This window comes from Capsicum annuum, chromosome 8 (genome assembly GCF_002878395.1).
Source record: "Capsicum annuum cultivar UCD-10X-F1 chromosome 8, UCD10Xv1.1, whole genome shotgun sequence".
Lineage (NCBI taxonomy): Eukaryota > Viridiplantae > Streptophyta > Magnoliopsida > Solanales > Solanaceae > Capsicum > Capsicum annuum.
This window is the reverse complement of record NC_061118.1, coordinates 49,842,558-49,860,128: the sequence shown is the minus strand read 5'-3', so window position 1 is coordinate 49,860,128 and position 17,571 is coordinate 49,842,558. Positions and strand designations below refer to the sequence as shown.

General features: G+C 38.3%; 1 protein-coding gene and 1 long non-coding RNA gene across 2 annotated transcripts in view; one reads left to right on the top strand and one right to left on the bottom strand.

The window, feature by feature from the left end:
• Positions 1–14,200, top strand: part of LOC107839037 (endoribonuclease Dicer homolog 3a) — a 72,833-nt gene extending 58,633 nt beyond the window's left edge. Inside the window, exons 18-25 of the mRNA XM_016682376.2 lie at positions 739–968; positions 1,046–1,255; positions 1,794–2,267; positions 2,919–3,179; positions 3,365–3,691; positions 4,430–4,658; positions 13,372–13,483; positions 13,584–14,200. Of these exons, the coding sequence (XP_016537862.2) occupies positions 739–968; positions 1,046–1,255; positions 1,794–2,267; positions 2,919–3,179; positions 3,365–3,691; positions 4,430–4,658; positions 13,372–13,483; positions 13,584–13,791 (2,051 nt within the window). The 3' untranslated portion in view covers positions 13,792–14,200. The remainder of the gene's footprint in view (positions 1–738; positions 969–1,045; positions 1,256–1,793; positions 2,268–2,918; positions 3,180–3,364; positions 3,692–4,429; positions 4,659–13,371; positions 13,484–13,583) is intronic.
• Positions 14,201–14,554: 354 nt separating this feature from the next.
• Positions 14,555–17,015, bottom strand: LOC107839038. Its single transcript, XR_007043981.1, has 2 exons — positions 16,711–17,015; positions 14,555–16,621 (listed from the first exon to the last, which is right to left on the bottom strand). It is a non-coding gene; the product is annotated as an uncharacterized LOC107839038 (long non-coding RNA).
• Between the last annotated feature and the right edge of the window lie 556 nt (positions 17,016–17,571).

Here is a 17,571-nt window from a genome sequence, read left to right as displayed (position 1 = left end):
ATTAGGCGTGGGCAAAGTACCATCTCCATTATGTGCCACATTTGTTGTGTATCTAGGGTGGTTATTATCATGTGGAGGCATGATTTATCACCAGAAAGATCTTTTTTTTCGGGGTAAAAAAAGGGAGGAAAATTCGAGAAAGGAGGGCTCTGATACGATGAGAAATTAGAAGGAGAAGAGAAGAGAGTTTGAAATTAGTATCTTGATTATTCCCTCAAGGTAGTGGGATTAAATAGCGTCACAGAGAGTGCAAATAAGGAAGGAAACTAATACAAATATTACATAATATTCTAAGTGCCTAATTATGAGGATTTTGCGATATTATCTAATTATTGAGATATTCTCATATCAACATTATCTCATAATGATATCATATTTAACATATCCTTATATTCTTTTACCCTTGTCATAAGTAAGGCTTTAATTATTTGAATTAAAATAGTTCTTGTAGTATATCCAACTGAATTTACTTTAGGCAGCTGTGGTGTTTGTACTGAAAAGTCCTGCGTGATTAGTAATATGTAAATATCTGCTACAAAACTTGTTGTGGAAACATCTCTATGGTCATATATTTTACATTTTAAACTGGGAGTGAAAGTTGACCACGTGAAGATAACCTTTCAAGTTCAACTTGATAAAGTTCTACCTGAGTTCTCTAGAAAGAATAGATCTACATTGAACTTGGCGCTGTTACCTAGTAGGTGCACTGGGCTTATTGTTTGGAGATTATTTAAGCAGGCATTTCTTGTGGTCCGAAGTCAAAAGATAGTACAATGGTCGTTCAAAAGCCACAGAATAATGTTCACATGCCACCAGAACTTCTGGTCTGTATTGACATTCGGATAGACATCTTGAAATCCTTCTACTTGCTACCTTCATTAATGCACCGCCTGGAGTCCCTGATGTTGGCTAGCCAGTTGAGGAAAGAGATAAGTCATTCAGGCGACTTACATATATCAAGCTCATTGGTTTGTCCTATCATTTGCTCAGCTAAATTTGATGACTTACATTTGACTTTTATCTAACTAAATTCTTTCATGGTCAGATTCTGGAAGCTCTTACAACTCTAAGATGCAACGAGAGTTTCTCCATGGAACGTCTGGAGTTGCTTGGAGACTCAGTTCTGAAGTATGCTGTTAGTTGTCACCTCTTTCTTAAATATCCCAAGAAGCATGAAGGGCAGCTAACTGGTCAGCGTTCACAGGCTATTACTAACTCAGCCCTCCATAAATTGGGAACTAATCAACATTTGCAGGTATGTAAAGCTTTTTCTCCGTACTTCAGGAAAAAGAGGAACTGCTTGAAGACCATTTCTTGAATCCAGTCAAGAATGTGAATATATAATATCTTAACCAGTTCATATTTAAATTTATTCTTAAAAGTAAAAATGAAACTAGTTGTCGTATATTTCCTTCTCCAGCTAAAATGGTCACAGCAGTATGGTGTGAGGATCAGATATTGATGTGGGAAATGAGAATGACAGTGTGTGGTAGTGCAAACAAACTTACTGAAAATCAGGTTTGTTTGAGATGGGTAGTTTTCTCTTTTGGTGGTGGGGGTATAACTTTTTTTATTTGGTTCAGTTTGTCCAAATTCCATGTGGATGAATGGCGACGTTTCATTCTTCCGGTCGAGTATAGTCTTCAATGGCAACATATTTTGTTTGCATTTGTGGAATCCTTCTTGTTGTGTTATTCGCCAAAGAAATGTGGATATTCTATCCTTGCCACCTGCCTGAAGCTTCGCTTTTATACTCTTCTGCTTTTAATCATGCTTTACATGTCTAATCGCAGGGTTATATAAGGGATGGCGCATTTGATCCACGCCGATGGACTGCTCCTGGACAGCTTTCCCTACGACTTTTCACTTGTGAACATGGGGTTGAAACTTCAGAAGTGCCTTTGGACGAGAAATTTCAAACCGAAGACAAAGTAGTGGTCGGGAAGCACTGTGATAGAGGACATAGATGGATGGGTTCAAAAACAATATCTGACTGTGTTGAAGCGCTGATAGGTGCATATTATGTTGGTGGCGGTTTAGTTGCTGCCCTCAAATTGATGAAATGGCTTGGTGTTAAAGCTGAGCTTGAACCGTCATTAGTGGAGGATGCAATTAGTACTGCATCTTTGTATTCTTATACCCCTAAAGCTAAAGATATTGACGACCTTGAGTTGAAGCTGGCCTATAAATTTTCTGTTAAGGGATTGCTACTAGAAGCTATAACACATGCTACTGTGCAAGAGCTGGACGTTGGTTACAGTTATCAGGTTGGTTAAAGAATAGTCCCTAATTTTTTATTTTGTTTGAGAACTGGTAATGTAAAGAGTAGTCTCTAATGTGGATATAAATATCAATTAATGCTGATTATGCATCATTTTTTTTTTTTTGATCAAGTATAGTATTTTCATTCATAAACATGGCCAACTGGCCGTATACAAAATGTAGAGAATTTGCAAAATGCTATGAATCTCTACAAATTCCACCCAATCATCCATAACATAGGGGACTTTCTGTGTAAACCAAAAGAAAATAAGGGACCATAGACTACTTCTCTACTGAGAGAAACTTGACTCTACCCCTTCAAAAGCTCTCCTATTTCTTTCTCTCCACACAACCACAGTAATGCTAGTGGACCATGTTCCAAGCCCTTTCGTCGTCTTCTCCTTCTCCAACTCTTCCAGCTGAACATCAAATCTTTCACAGTTTTTTGGCATTACCAATGGAGTACCAAACCACCTAAATATATCCCCCCATAGTCTTATGGTAAGCCTGCAATGTAGAAGGAGATGATCCACATGCTCACCCGCCTCTTTACAATGCAGCACCAGCTGTGCATTATACTTCATATTAGTCATGTTTCTCTTAAGATATGCATTGTTGTCAGCTTAGACTCTTATTTTTTGTCAAATCTGTGACAGAGGCTTGAATTTCTTGGCGACGCAGTACTGGACATTCTCATTACCTGGTACCTTTACCAGAAGCATAAGGATATTGATCCTGGGGAACTGACAGATCTGCGTTCTGCTTCTGTCAATAATGATAATTTCGCTTATGCTGCTGTGAGAAGTGATCTTCATGTCCACCTTCAACATCGTTCTGGATATCTTGAAAGTGAAATATCATTGTTCGTGAAGTCAGTCTCTAATTCTTGTTCACTCCAAGGAAACAAAGCCCCAAAGGTTCTATTACTGATGCTCCACTTACATGTCACTGTAACCATATGTTATTGATCTCAGTTCCAACTATAGTCTTGAATGTCTCCTAGGATATAACATTGCTGAGCATATGCCACATTAATCCACCTATAATCTGTCAAATATTTAGAGCAGGCTGGTTGTATTCATGGGATAATAATTTGTCATAGGTACTTGGAGACTTGGTAGAGAGTATTGCTGGAGCAGTACTTATTGATACTAAGCTTAACCTGGATGAAGTTTGGAAGATCTTCAAGCCACTATTGTCTCCCATCGTGACTCCTGATAAGCTTGAACTACCTCCATTGCGTGAGCTCATAGAATTATGTGACTCACTTGGCTACTTTTTGAAAGACCATTGCGTGGTGAAGGGGGATTCAGTGAATGCAGAGCTTAGGTTACAGCTGAAAGATGAACTGCTGGTCGCTGAGGGATCTGGACAAACTAGAAAGAATGCAAAGGCACAAGCAGCTCTGAAGTTACTGAAGGACTTAGAGGTATGTCTTACCAGGAAGATGATTCTCATCCAATGTTTGGTCCTTTTTTCTGCCATTAGATGAGCCATAATTTGTGTGATGGGAACGTCCTTAGGTAATATGGAAAAGAATGATGAGAAGAAAGAAAATCATGGCGGGTATTGTTGTACTTATGTTCGTGAAAGTTACCATTGCAACTGCTGATGTTGTAATGTTAAACTTTCTTGTCAGCCGCGCTTCATTTTTGTTTTTTCATTTTGTTTCTGAAACTGATTCATCTTTTCTGGGTTCAAGTGTAGACTAATGAGTTGGTTGCTTTCCAAGTCGTGTGATGTCTATCAAAGTACTATAACTAGAAAGAGAGTGCGGAAATAACTAGGCGTTTATTTTTTTTAATCAGAATTAGCTTTTGTATGCCATTTCGAATTTGAAAAGAGAACTTTATGATATTAATGAAATCTCTGAAGATGCCGACAAATTTGTTATAATATATTATGTGCTAGCATGCATATACAGTATCTAAAGGTCAGTGACTAGCTCATCATAGATCTGTATTACATGGTGTAATAAGTTGGAACAAAAACCATACTTGATAAGACGACTTTATTCTCTGCATTTTCCATTACAATTAATGTTGAACTAGATGGTAAGTTCCATCTAGAATTGACCAAGTGAATTCTTCAATTATGTATTGCCGGACATCCAAGCTTTGGATAGAGTTATTTCTCACATTGTTTGACCCTTGTATTCTAACAACAGAAAAAAGGAATTTCATCCAAGAAGAGAAACGAAGAGACCAGCCTTGTTGATGTGCCACAATCTTTAGGCTTTGATGGTGACATCTGCAGCCAGGCAAATACTACTTGTCCTGATATGGATACATGCAAAAAGCAAAAGAAAATATGTTTGAATTTAAAGACGGAAAAAGCTCAATCTGTTCAGAGTGACTGCTTCACCAGTGCTTGTCATTCAAATCAGGACATCCAAGGTATGCGCTTGAAATTACTGTAGCAAAAGGAAAATTCTTATTTCTTCAATGAAATATTGAATCACCCCAGCCTTAAGAAGCTTTTCAGGATACCTTTTAATAAAAATTAACTTATCAAGAAATGGCCATCCACTACTAGCACCAACATACCCGCCCAACTTTTATCACATTATTTGATTTTCTAGGGTTTATCTGTTTAGGATGTAGCATACAAGTATCTGGAGCTCAATCAAAATAAATATTATTCGTATCTAATGTTTACTTAGATATATATACTTCTATATATGTATGACTTTGTTTGACTCGGCAAGATTAAAGGGAAATTGCATACATTTTTAACTGGAGCAAGATAGAGAAGTTTCTCAGGTACACAGGAAAATTTTAATAACGTAGTTAGTTGAAAGTATATCTCATTAAGATTGAATAACTGAAGTACACTTAGTTTCTTCTCTTTGAGGAGAAGGGGCCAAACATTTTGGCTAAGTACATTTTATAATTTTATTCTATAGTTACTGTTAGAATATGTGTAGAAATAGGAATAGTATATACAAAATCCTACTTGAAAAAGGATTGTACTATAGTGTCGATAAATAGGGTCTTGATGTAATTATGTCAACACATCATTCAATAATATTTTTCAATTCTCACATGGTATCAGAGCGTTGTGAGAAACCTCAGTCACGCCAATTCCGGTGACTGATTTGCATCATATTTAATTTTGTGGGTTGTGTGAACAATACAATACCACCAATAGGATCGGAACGATCAGGCGATAAAAACCCAACCAAAATCACCGGAAAAGAACCATCCATGCGCCCCCATGCGCCAGTCGAAATCCCGAAATTCCGGCGAGATCTACTTCACGCGCCGGCGCGTGAGCACGTCTCCGGTTCAATTTTTCAATTTTTCTTTTTTTTCTGTTGGGGTCGCCGGTCTATTCCGACTCCAACCACATACTCTTTTCCAGATTTCGTCAAGTATTTGGAGATTCCGATCGTCGGAACTTAAAATACGGCAACTTCATAATTTTGGTAACTGTTTTCCGTTTCCAGCAACTGGTTTTTGGGAGTTGTAAAGTCAAATTACCAAGATGTTTTTTGGGCATGATATTTTTGGCTCTAAAAATATACGAATTGGAAGTTCAAGTCCTATGATCACTTCCGAACCTTTAATGGAAAGTTCAAATTATTTAGCCTGGGCTTCCTCGGTTGAGTTGTGGTGCGAAGGTCAAGGTGTCCAAGATCATTTAACGAGCAAGGCTAGTGTGGTAGATGAAAAGGGAAAGTCTAGCATGGAAGATGCGAAAGCTAAAGAGCAATGGGAGAAAGTTGACGCTCAACTATGTAGTCTCTTACAACAATCTATTGATTCCAAGTTGATGCTCTTGTTTCGTCCATTCCAGACGTGTTATTTGGTTTGGAAAAAGGCGCGTGCTTTATACACTAATGATATATCTCGTTTTTATGATGTGATAGCTCGAATGACCAACTTGAAGAAACAGGAATCCGATATGTCTACTTACTTGGGACAAGTACAAGCAGTCATGGAAGAATTTGATACATTGATGCCCGTCATTGCGGATGTAAAAAACAACAAGAGCACAGGTAGATGTTGTTTTTAGTTCTTACACTTGGTGGACTTTCTATTGATCATGATGTTGTACGTGATCAGATTTTAGCTAGTCCTACGGTTCCTACAATTGATGAGTTATTCTCTCGTTCGTCTTGCCGCGCCTCCCAGTCTCAAAGTAGTTTCATCACCCACTGTTGACTCTTCTATTCTTGCATCTCAAACCATAGAAAAACGAACATATTAGCCTATGGAAAATCGGCGAGGAGGAGATCGTTTTGGAAAATCTCGATCGAAGTGTAGTTATTGTCATAAAGTTGGACACACTCAGGATATATGTCATAGTTTGCATGGTCCACCACCCAGTTATGATCCTGCTGCTGTAAAGGAATAAATGAGTTCCTTCGGAATCGAGCAAGTAAGCCGACATCTCCACAGCCTAATCGACCATCCAATAATGCTCATATTGCCCAAACAGAATATAATGAGTTCCTCCAGTATAGACCAAGTAAGAAGACATCTCCACAAGTAGCCTCAGTTGCCCAGCCTGATGCTTCTGTTGCTGGTAATCCTTTTGCTTGTGTTTCACAGTCTAGTACTCTTTGATCATGGGTTGTAGACTCAGGTGCTTCTGATCTTATTTCTAGTAACGAATCTCTTTTGTTTGATATTTTTTATTCACAATCTCTTCCTGCTATTACTTTAGCCAATGGGATCCGAACAAAACCAAAAGGAATTGGACAAGCCAAACCCCTATCTTCTGTCACTCTAGACTCTGTTCTTTATGTCCCTGGTTGTCCTTTTAATCTTGCATCTGTTAGTCGTTTGACACGTGCCCTTAATTGTAGCATAACTTTTCTTGATGACTCTTTTCTAATGCAGGACCACAGTACGGGACAGACGATTGGCGCAGGACATGAATCACAAAACCTTTACCATCTCACCTCTTCAAATTCCTTCACAGCATGCTCCGTTACAGACCCTCCAGCCCTAATTCACAAACGTTTAGGACATCCGAGTCTATCCAAGCTACAAAAGATGGTGCCTAGTTTGTCTAGTTTATCCACATTAGATTGCGAGTCATGTCAACTTGGGAAACACACCCATGCTACTTTCCCACGTAGTGTTAAGAGTCATTCAAAGTCTATTTTCTCATTAGTACATTCTGATGTTTGGGGTTCTAGTATAGTCAGTTCACCTTTAGGTTTTCATTATTTTGTTAGTTTCATTGATGATTTTTCAAGATGTACTTGGGTTTTCTTAATAAAAGATCGTTCTGAGATATTTTCTATATTCAAAAGTTTTTGTACTGAAAAACAAACTCAATTTGGTGTTTGTATTCGTACTTTTCGTGGTGACAATGCCTTAGAATACGTACCCTCTGAGTTTCAGGAGTTTATGACTCATCAAGGAATTGTTCACCAGACATCTTGTCCATACACCCCACAACAGAATGGTATAGCAGAAAGAAAAAATAGACATCTTCTTGAGACTGCTCGCACTCTTCTCATTGAATTCCATGTTCCGCTGCAATTTTGGGGTGATGCAGTCCTCACGTCTTGTTATCTAATTAATAAAATGCCATTATCTTCCCTTCAGAATAAGGTTCCCTATTCTATATTGTTTCCACTGTCACATCTCTACTCTATCCCCCCTCGTGTCTTTGGGAGCACATGTTTTGTTCATAACTTAGCCCCTGGAAAAGATAAATTAGCCCCTTGTGCTCTCAAGTGTCTCTTCCTTGGTTACTCTCGAGTTCAATAGGGGTATCGTTGTTATTCACCAGATCTTCGTCGCTACTTTATGTCCACCGATGTCACTTTTTTTGAATCTCGACCTTACTATATATCTTCTAATCGTCTTGATATCTCTGAGATTTTACCCGTATCTCCGGTCTTACCCGCACCATCCTTGGTCTTACCCATATCTCCAGACTTACCCGAACTAACCTTTAAGGAATCAACGGTTACTTCTACGTCCCCTACTACAGTGCCACCACTTCTGACTTATCATCGTCGTTCGCGTCCACCTTTAGTCCCAGATGATTCATGTCATGCATCGGGTGCTGCTCCTACTGCGGACTTGCTTTCTTCTAGCCAATCAGTTGCACTTCAAAAAGGTATGCGTTCCACTCGTAATGCTAACCCACACTATACTTTCTTGACTTATCATCGTTTATCATCACCCCATTATGCTTTTGTATCGTCTTTGTCATCTATTTCCATACCTAAGACTATCGGTGAAGCACTCTCTCATTTAGGATGAAAGCAGGCTATATGATAGATGAGATGTCTGCTTTACATGTAAGTGGTACTTGGGAGCTTGTTCCCCTTCCTGTAGGTAAATCTATTGTTGGTTGCCGTTGGGTTTATGCAGTCAAAGTTGGTCCAGATGGTCAGGTTGATCGGCTTAAGGCTTGCCTTGTTACCAAAGGATACACACAAATATTTGGGCTTGATTATAGTGACACTTTTTCTCCAGTGGCTAAAATAGCATCTGTCTTTCTTTTTCTATCCATTCCTGTCGTTCGTCATTGGCCTCTTTATCAGTTGAATATTAAGAATGTTTTTTGCATGGTGATCTTGAGAAAGAAGTCTATATGGAGCAACCACCTGATTTTGTTGCTTAGGGGGAGTCTAGTAGCCTTGTATGTCGATTGCGCAGGTCACTCTATGGTCTGAAACAGTCTCCTCGAGCTTAGTTTGGAAAATTCAACACAGTAATTCAGCAGTTTGGCATGATTCTAGTGGAGCTGATCACCTAGTGTTTTATCGACATTCTCAACCAAATTTGTGTATTTATCTGGTGGTTTATGTTGATATTGTTATTACCGGCAATGATGAAGATGGTATCTCTAAATTGAAGCAACATCTCTTTCAGCATTTTCAGACCAAAGACCTCGGCAGACTGAAATATTTTCTAGGTATTGAGGTTGCTCAGTCCAGATCAGGTGTTGTTATTTTTCAACGCTAGTATGCCTTAGACATTCTTGAGGAGACGGGAATGATGGGATGTAGACCCATTGACACTCCTATGGATCCAAATGCCAAACTTCTACTAGGACAGGGGGAGCCACTCAGTGATCTTGAAAGGTATAGGCGGTTGGTTGGAAAGTTGAATTATCTCACCGTGACTAAACCTGACATATCCTTTCCTGTGAGTGTTGTACGTCAGTTTATGACCTTTCCCTGTGATAGTCATTAGTCATTGGGATGCAGTTGTTTGTATTCTGCGATATATAAAGTCAGCTCCAGGTAAAGGACTACTCTTTGAGGATCGAGATCACGAGCATATCATTGGATACACAGATGCTGATTGGGCAGGATCACCCTCTGATAGACGTTCTACCTCCGGATATTGTGTTTTAGTAGGAGGTAATGTGGTGTCTTGGAAGAGTAAGAAACAGAGTATGGTTGCTCGATCTAGTGCAGAAGCAGAATATCTAGCAATGGTTGTAGCAACTTGTGAGCTAGTTTGGATCAAACAGTTGCTGAGAGAATTAAAAGTTGGAGAAACCGGTAAGATGGAACTTGTGTGTAATAATCAAGCAGCCCTTCATATCGCATCAAATCCAGTGTTTCATGAGAGGACTAAACACATAGAAATTAATTGTCACTTTATCAGAGAAAAAATACTCTTAGGAGATATTTTTACAAAATTTGTTAATTCAAATGATCAACTTGCAGATATCTTCACCAAGTCCCTCACCGGTCCTCGTATTAATAACATTTGTAACAAGCTCGGTACATATGATTTGTATGCACCGGCTTGAGGGGGAGTGTTAGAATATGTGTAGAAATAGGAAGAGTATATACAAAATCCTACTTGGAAAAGGATTGTACTATAGTGTCTATAAATAGGGTCTTGATGTAATTATGTGAACACATCATTCAATAATATTTTTCAATTCTCACAGTTACACATATTATTCCTTCCCCGAACCCTGCTAATGCAGGATGCTTTGTGCATCGGGCTGCTCTTATTTCTTTTTTTTTTTGTTACACTATTATCTCGTTTGGTGGAGTACCATGGTCCCTCTCTATAAGAATAAGGGGGACATTCAGAGTTACAATAACTATAGGGGGATTAAGTTATTGAGTCACTCTATGAAGATCTGGGAGAGAGTGGTCGAGGTGAGGCTGAGACGGATAGTATTTATTTCGGAAAACCAGTTCGGATTTATGCCCGACCGCTCGGCGACGGAGGCAATCTACCTGGTGCGGAGGTTGGTGGAGCAGTATAGGGAGAGGAAGAAGGATCTGCATATGGTGTTTATCGACCTGGAGAAGGTATACGACAAAGTCCCCAGGGAGGTGCTTTGGAGATGTTTGGAGGTGAGTGGAGTACCGCTGGCATATACCAGAGTAATTAAGGATATGTATGATGGAGCGAAAACCCAGGTGAGGACGGCGGGAGGAGACTCAGAGCATTTCACTGTCCTGACAGGCCTGTCATCAGGGATCTACTCTTAGTCCCTTTTTGTTTGCGTTGGTGATGGATGTGTTGACGCGACGTATTCAAGGGGAGGTGCCGTGGTGTATGCTTTTTGCAGACGATGTAGTTCTGATAGATGAGACTCGAGGGGGTGTGAATGACAAATTAGAGGTGTGGAGGCAAACTCTTGAGTCTAAAGGGTTCAGGGTGAGCAGAAGCAAGATAGAGTATGTGGAATGCAAGTTTAATGACGTGAGGTGGGAGAATGAGGTAGTAGTGAAGCTGGAAGCACAGGAGGTATGTAAGAGGGATAAGTTCAAGTATCTTGGGTCCGTGATCCAGAGTAACGGTGAGATTGACGAGGATGTCTCGCACCGTATTGGGGCGGGATGGATGAAGTGGAAACTCGCGTCGGGGGTGCTGTGTGATAAGAAGGTGCCGCCCAAGCTTAAAGGCAAATTCTACAGGGTGGTAGTTCGTCCGGCCTTGTTGTATGGAGCGGAGTGTTGGCCAGTTAAGAACTCCCACATTCAAAAAATGAAGGTGGCAGAAATGCGGATGTTGCGCTGGATGTGTGGACTGACTAGAGGGGATAGAGTTTGAAATGAGACTATCCGGGAGAAGGTTGGTGTGACTTCAGTAGAGTGCAAGATGCGGGAAGCACGATTGAGATGGTTCGGACACGTGAAGAGGAGGGGCATGGACGCCTCGGTCCGTAGGTGTGAGAGGCTAGCGTTGGATGGTTTTAGGAGGGATAGGGGTAGGCCAAAGAAGTACTGGGGTGAGGTGATTAGGCGGGACATGGAACAGTTACAGCTCACCGAGGACATGACCCTAGATAGGAAGGTCTGGAGGGCGCGTATTTCGGCAGAGGATTAGGGCCAGTTTGGGTCACTAGTGTAGGGAATTACTTGGGGGGGTTTTATTCCCGTTATGATTCCGTGTTCCGTGTTCCATGTTTTACTACGAATCTGTGTGCTTTCCTCTGCTTTCCTCTGATTTATATTACTTATGGGTGCCGTATTTATGTTATGTAATCTGCTTCTGTGCTTTACTATGTGTTTGTGTGGTATCTCGTGCCTTGAGCCGGGGGTCTATCGGAAACAGCCTTTCTACTTCATCAAAGGTAGAGGTATGGACTGCGTACATCTTACCCCCCCAGACCCCACTAGGTGGGAATACACTGGGTTTGTTGTTGTTGTTGTTGTATTATCTCGTTTGGAAGGGGAATAAACTACCGTTCTAATATGGTGGCAAGATGATACTTGTCAAACATCAATCAATATCCTTGAAAAGGTTCATCATATTTGAAATAAACATGATTCATGTATTGATGTTGCAGCCTAGTAGTCGCAGTTCTGCCCTGCATATATAGGTGTTGTGTTCAAGTCCTACACAAGGTCGTCCCCTCTTGTTCTTACACCTTCCACTATTCAGACAATACACCCTCCCTAAAGATGAGACTTATTGATTGTAAAGAGAATTTCCTGCATAAAGGTCCATACAGAAGAAGAGAAATACACATACCCTATTCTTTGCAAAAGGTTGCCAAACATCTGCATTAACTAGACTGCCCTAAGGGCTTCAAACCATTTGTTTAATACTTTTTCCCTGACATTCCAATCCCCCTTCCATGTTGTTTCTCCCCTCAATACCCTCACTCATCTCCTTTGCTGTTCTTCATTTTGCATGGATATCAAAAAGTCGGATCATTAAAAATGGGTCAATTTCTGCTTCCCAGGATCATTTTTACTGCATATTTCTATACTTTCCTTGATCCTTCCATTCCCAGCTTCCTCAGCATTTTCTCGAAATATTCATCCTTAAAAACACCTTGCTCCCTCTTACCTCTCAAATCTGTCAAGGGCTCCTTCCCAACCTATCACAACCTGAGGCACATGGTATAGGTACCAATGCCGATTTGCTCCTCTGAGCAGTGAGCAGCAGATTCATGAAGTGATGGAGTCTTGCCCTTAAATCTCTCTAGCTGCCTGTTTTTGAGCAATATATCAATTCCTTTCTGTGAACACGTGAAAAGTTGCAGTATCCACCTGTCTTCTTGGTGATTCTTGCACCTGTCTCCTTGTGAATCCATCAAAAGTTACAGCACTTGGATTGAGATTTTTGTCGAGGCAGTTTCCGGAATCGCAATATTCCCTCGTGTAAAAATAATAGTTATCTATCTCTGAGATTTAAATTTTAAAAATAATCATGCATTACTTTATTATGGTTGTTGTTTTCCTTCTTTTCTTTGTTTTATGTCGCTCTTTGTTTTGGTGAGTAATCAGTCCCTCACCTGTGAGGTGTTGCACAATGAGGGGAAAAGTCCAAGTTGAAAAAATTCGAAGAACTTGGAATACCTAGTTTAGTAAGTTTTAGTAACACATAATGGGGGCTTCTGAGTCTGTTAACCCTTGAATACACATTGCTTTACCTTAGTTCCATTTCCTACAAAAGCAAAGTGGGATCTGGAATGACCTGAGTTTCAGCTCCTGTATTTTACTCCTTTTTAATAATGTAAGTAGCTCTCTGAACATGAAAACTCACAAATATGTTTTTAAAACCATTTTAACCATTCCCGCCCTTTTATTTGACAGAATATATCCCAAAGTTAAATAATTAAAGAAAAGTTGGTTTTCGAAAGGTCTGCTGGTGTGCATCACCTTAAAACATTTGGATTTAATGGTCTTCTCTCTTTTTAACTTGGCAGCAATTCGGCCAATCAACATGAGAAGGGGTGGACCTCGCATGTCACTTTATGACCTATGCAAGAAACTGCAGTGGCCAATGCCAAGTTTTGAGTCAGTAGAGCGTAAATCGAAGTAAGTAAAACTAGTTTATCTGCTAACCAGTACTTTGCTTCTTGTTTTTATCGAACCGTGTTTCCTAGGTTGTTGCTTATTGAGTGTATATTATGGCCAGATCACTTATTGAATGTGGTGAAGGCGCTGATAAAAGGAGGGTTTACAACAGTTTTGCATCTCAAATCTCTCTCACTATACCTGACTATGGTGTGATAGAGCTTACGGGGGATGAAAGAGCTGATAAGAAAAGTTCACTTGATTCAGCTGCACTTTGCATGCTGTATGAGCTAGAACGGCAGGGAAAAATAGCCATCGCAAATGAATGAATTGTCGTTGGTGTAAATTCTCACATTCTTCATCTAACGCGTAGAATGTTTTGCATATAGCATTTTAGGTCTAGCTCCTTAGATAGGGGAAACCAGAAAGTGCAGTGTATATTTTGCATTGAGAAGTAGTAGCATTCTTAATGTTTGCGTTATCAGGAAGGCACAGTTTCTGTTCCAGACGTTATTGGAAATCCGATCTAAAATTGGGATGAACTTTCTGAAGTGTATAATTGGGGTCGTTCTTCTAACACCCCCCCCCCCCCCCCCCCCCGCTCCCCGCGGTTATTCCTTGATTTGACTAATCTATTGGGATTCCTGCAGTTGTACATTTTACTTTGTTGACGCTTTTTAAGTAGTGACTATTTTTAAAGTATAAATAACATAAATATCAAGCTTTTAAAAGTAATTACACTCTCTCTCACTTTTTTAATTATTTTACTCTCTCCCTATTAATATACATAATATAGTCGATATATACATAGCATTCTGTGTATATGTGGAATTTTTGTAATATGTTTTGGGGAGTTGGAATTTTTTGTAATATTGAAAACATAAGTTCTGTATTTGTGTGATTTTTAGATTTTTTTTTTTTTTAAATTACTAGATAAGTGGCCCAACATTCAGATTCTGATATTGTTTTGAACGATTTTCTAACGCCTACTATACATAAGAGCTAAAATGCATAGCATTAATAGTATAACTACAAACATGAAAATTTTCTATATTACCTTAGGCTAATTTACCTGAGCAAGTATTTCATTTCTTTTTGCTTTCCATCTAAAGCACTTGCAAAATCAAATCCAACACAATTCAAATTGTTCATTTCACTATTTATGAAATTAAGAAATCACGTGGCACATTAATAGCCAAATAGAATATATAAAAAATTCATTGCTGTAAACATCCGCATCTTCATATTTTTGCTGACCTCCATCAGAAGTGCTTTTCGTTTGAATACCAATCAAGTGTTTCAAGAGTGAACAGATGGTTCATATCACATAGGGCTGCAAACATCAAACCTAAAATACCAAATCCAACACCCAAATAGCCAAAACACAAAGGAAAAAACAATGAAGGATATGATTTATAATTACCGAAATTTATGAAAAACTTACTGTACGATGCAACTCCATTGAAAATATACTTTTGTATTTAGAGCTGCAACACCTATTGTAATCATCACAACCTCTGTCCTCACAAAAATAAAGAGAAAGGAAAATGGTGAATCTGTTGGCCACATTTCTCATGAGAACATGTGACCATGATGGTTCTTGACTTATTGTTTAGAAAAGGAGAGTTGAAATGAAATATGACAGATACATGTACCAAAATATGTGGAATGGAGTTTACGGTACACTATGAACCTTCAAAGATTAGATAGTGTTATAGTGAATATTAGTCCACTATCTAGCTTAAATTATCCTCACACCTGCCCTTTTTGAGAAGTGTTTATAAATCTTTTTTTTACAAATCGGTTTGCCAATCAAGTAGTGCAACGATAGATACTATCAAGTCAATATTTTCTCCAAGTACATAATATTGAAAATCAAGATGAAATTTGATTTAAGTACATAATCATTCAACTATAAACACAGAATTCTTCAAAGCACGAACTAAGTTTGATTAGTTGAGCCTAAACCGTGGGAGAGTTAAAAGCATAATACATCCCCTTTTATTGTGCTTAAAGTTATTCATGACTTAAAGTTAAACAGCAAATGACTTGGGATGCAGAATTTATATTGATAGATAGCAGACACTTGATCTAACTTTTTCTTTACTACTTCTATATCCTTGGCAACTTTAATTTACTTAAATTTTCAGCTCTAAACCTTCGATAGAAGAAGCAATAGCGATGAAAGAAAACTGTGTTGGTTTCATTGAAAAAAATATCACGTATGAATTAATCAGATTGAAGGACGATTACTACCATACTCATTGTTGATACCATCATCATACTCATTCTTCTAAGATTGAAGGACGATTACTACCACACTCATTGTCGATACCATCATCACACTCATTCTAATATAGAACAAGGAAAATTTATTTTTTTCATGAAAAAGATCAAATATTGAAGAATGAATGAAACAAATTTCAATCGTAAACATGAATTGAACTAAATCATCATGTTGAAAAAAAGTATCTCAATTGACAAAAATATACCTAATACTGTAGATACCTGTTGTTTATGCTCTTGTGACGTTGTCAGATGGCTTCAACAATAGTTGAGGGAGCTCCTTCTTTGATTTTGTTCTCTGGAGTGGAGTCAATTCGATGAACACAAGCTGAATCGTCGTTAATAGTGACCGATAGCGAAGTAGTACCAATTGCCGTGTGCTCTAAAGCTAGTCAGGAGGTTAGAATCACTTCACAACAAAATTAACAGTGCCACTGCTCAAACCAATCACTTGCACAACAAGATTAAAAGTGCCACTGCCCAAACTAATTACAAAAAGAAGAAAAAAATAGGCCCAACAAACCTAACAAAAAATCATGCAAAAAGTGGAGAGCATGCTCCATTTTTCTACCATACAAAAAATCTAACTGAACAGAACCTTTCTACTCCTCACTTTACCTCTAATAAAAACTCAAATAATTGATCTTTCCTCAAGAAACTTTGCTGAACAGGAGGAAGAAAAAGAAACAACTTCAGTATATCAGAATTCTTGATTTCTTGCACAAAATTTGACTTTCTAAAAAAATCACATATACCTTTTTATGCACCATTCACTTAACCCAACCACCAAACTTGAAAAAAAAGAGTACAGAATTTTACCTTCTTCTTGGGCAACTCTTGACTCACCCAAATTCAACAACATGAAGTAGTTCACTACAAGAATCCATGAAAGTACAACTCTTTTTAGTGCCAACATTTTTTATAAGAGGTGGAAAAAATGAAGAAAATCAATAGAATTTTACTGGCAACTTTTGATATTCTTGAAACTTCATCAACATCAAAAAAGAAATCTGGCCATGATTGAAGGTCTCAAACACTTATCATTAGCGTAAAAAGATTTCAAGTATATCTACCGTAGATGAATTTCAACCGAGTCGCACATGATAACAACAGACGTAGGTCAAAGCTTACAAAGAGCATGGTGAACAGATTATGACGAACGTGATGGGTTTCGGGAGAAAGGTGGGGTCAAGAACAAATGCCACGTACAAATGGGTGCAACAACAAATGCCAATCTGGAGAGGAGACGTAGGGGTCGTTTGGTAGAGTGTATAAGAACAATATAGAATATAGTCTATTAATAATGATTGCATTAATAATATCTGTATTAGTTATACTTGTATTAGTTATGCATGTATTATTTCTTATACATTATTTGGTTTGATGTATAAGAAATAATACATCTTACATAAAATATATAAAAGAAATGTTTGTTTACAAAAATACCCTTCTTTGATTTTGTACACTTTTTTGCAACAAAAATTTTTTGTCATCTCAAGTATAATTAGTATTATTGACCTAGTATATAAAAGTTTTGGATTAATTGCAAGATCTTCGTCTTTGTGCATGAAATATTACGCCAACGGATTAACATAGTCAAAACAAAAAATAAAACATAAGACGTAAAATTAAGAAATAGTCTCTTTTTTTTTTAATCTTTTTTAAAGACCCTCGAAGCAAAGCAAAAATATATTACAATTATTTAAATCAACTATTCATTGTTGTAGATTAAAATGGTGGGAAAAGAAATTGTGAAATATTTTGAAAAGATTCACTATGGCAAATTAAAATGGCAGGAAATGGAATAATAAAATATTTTGAGA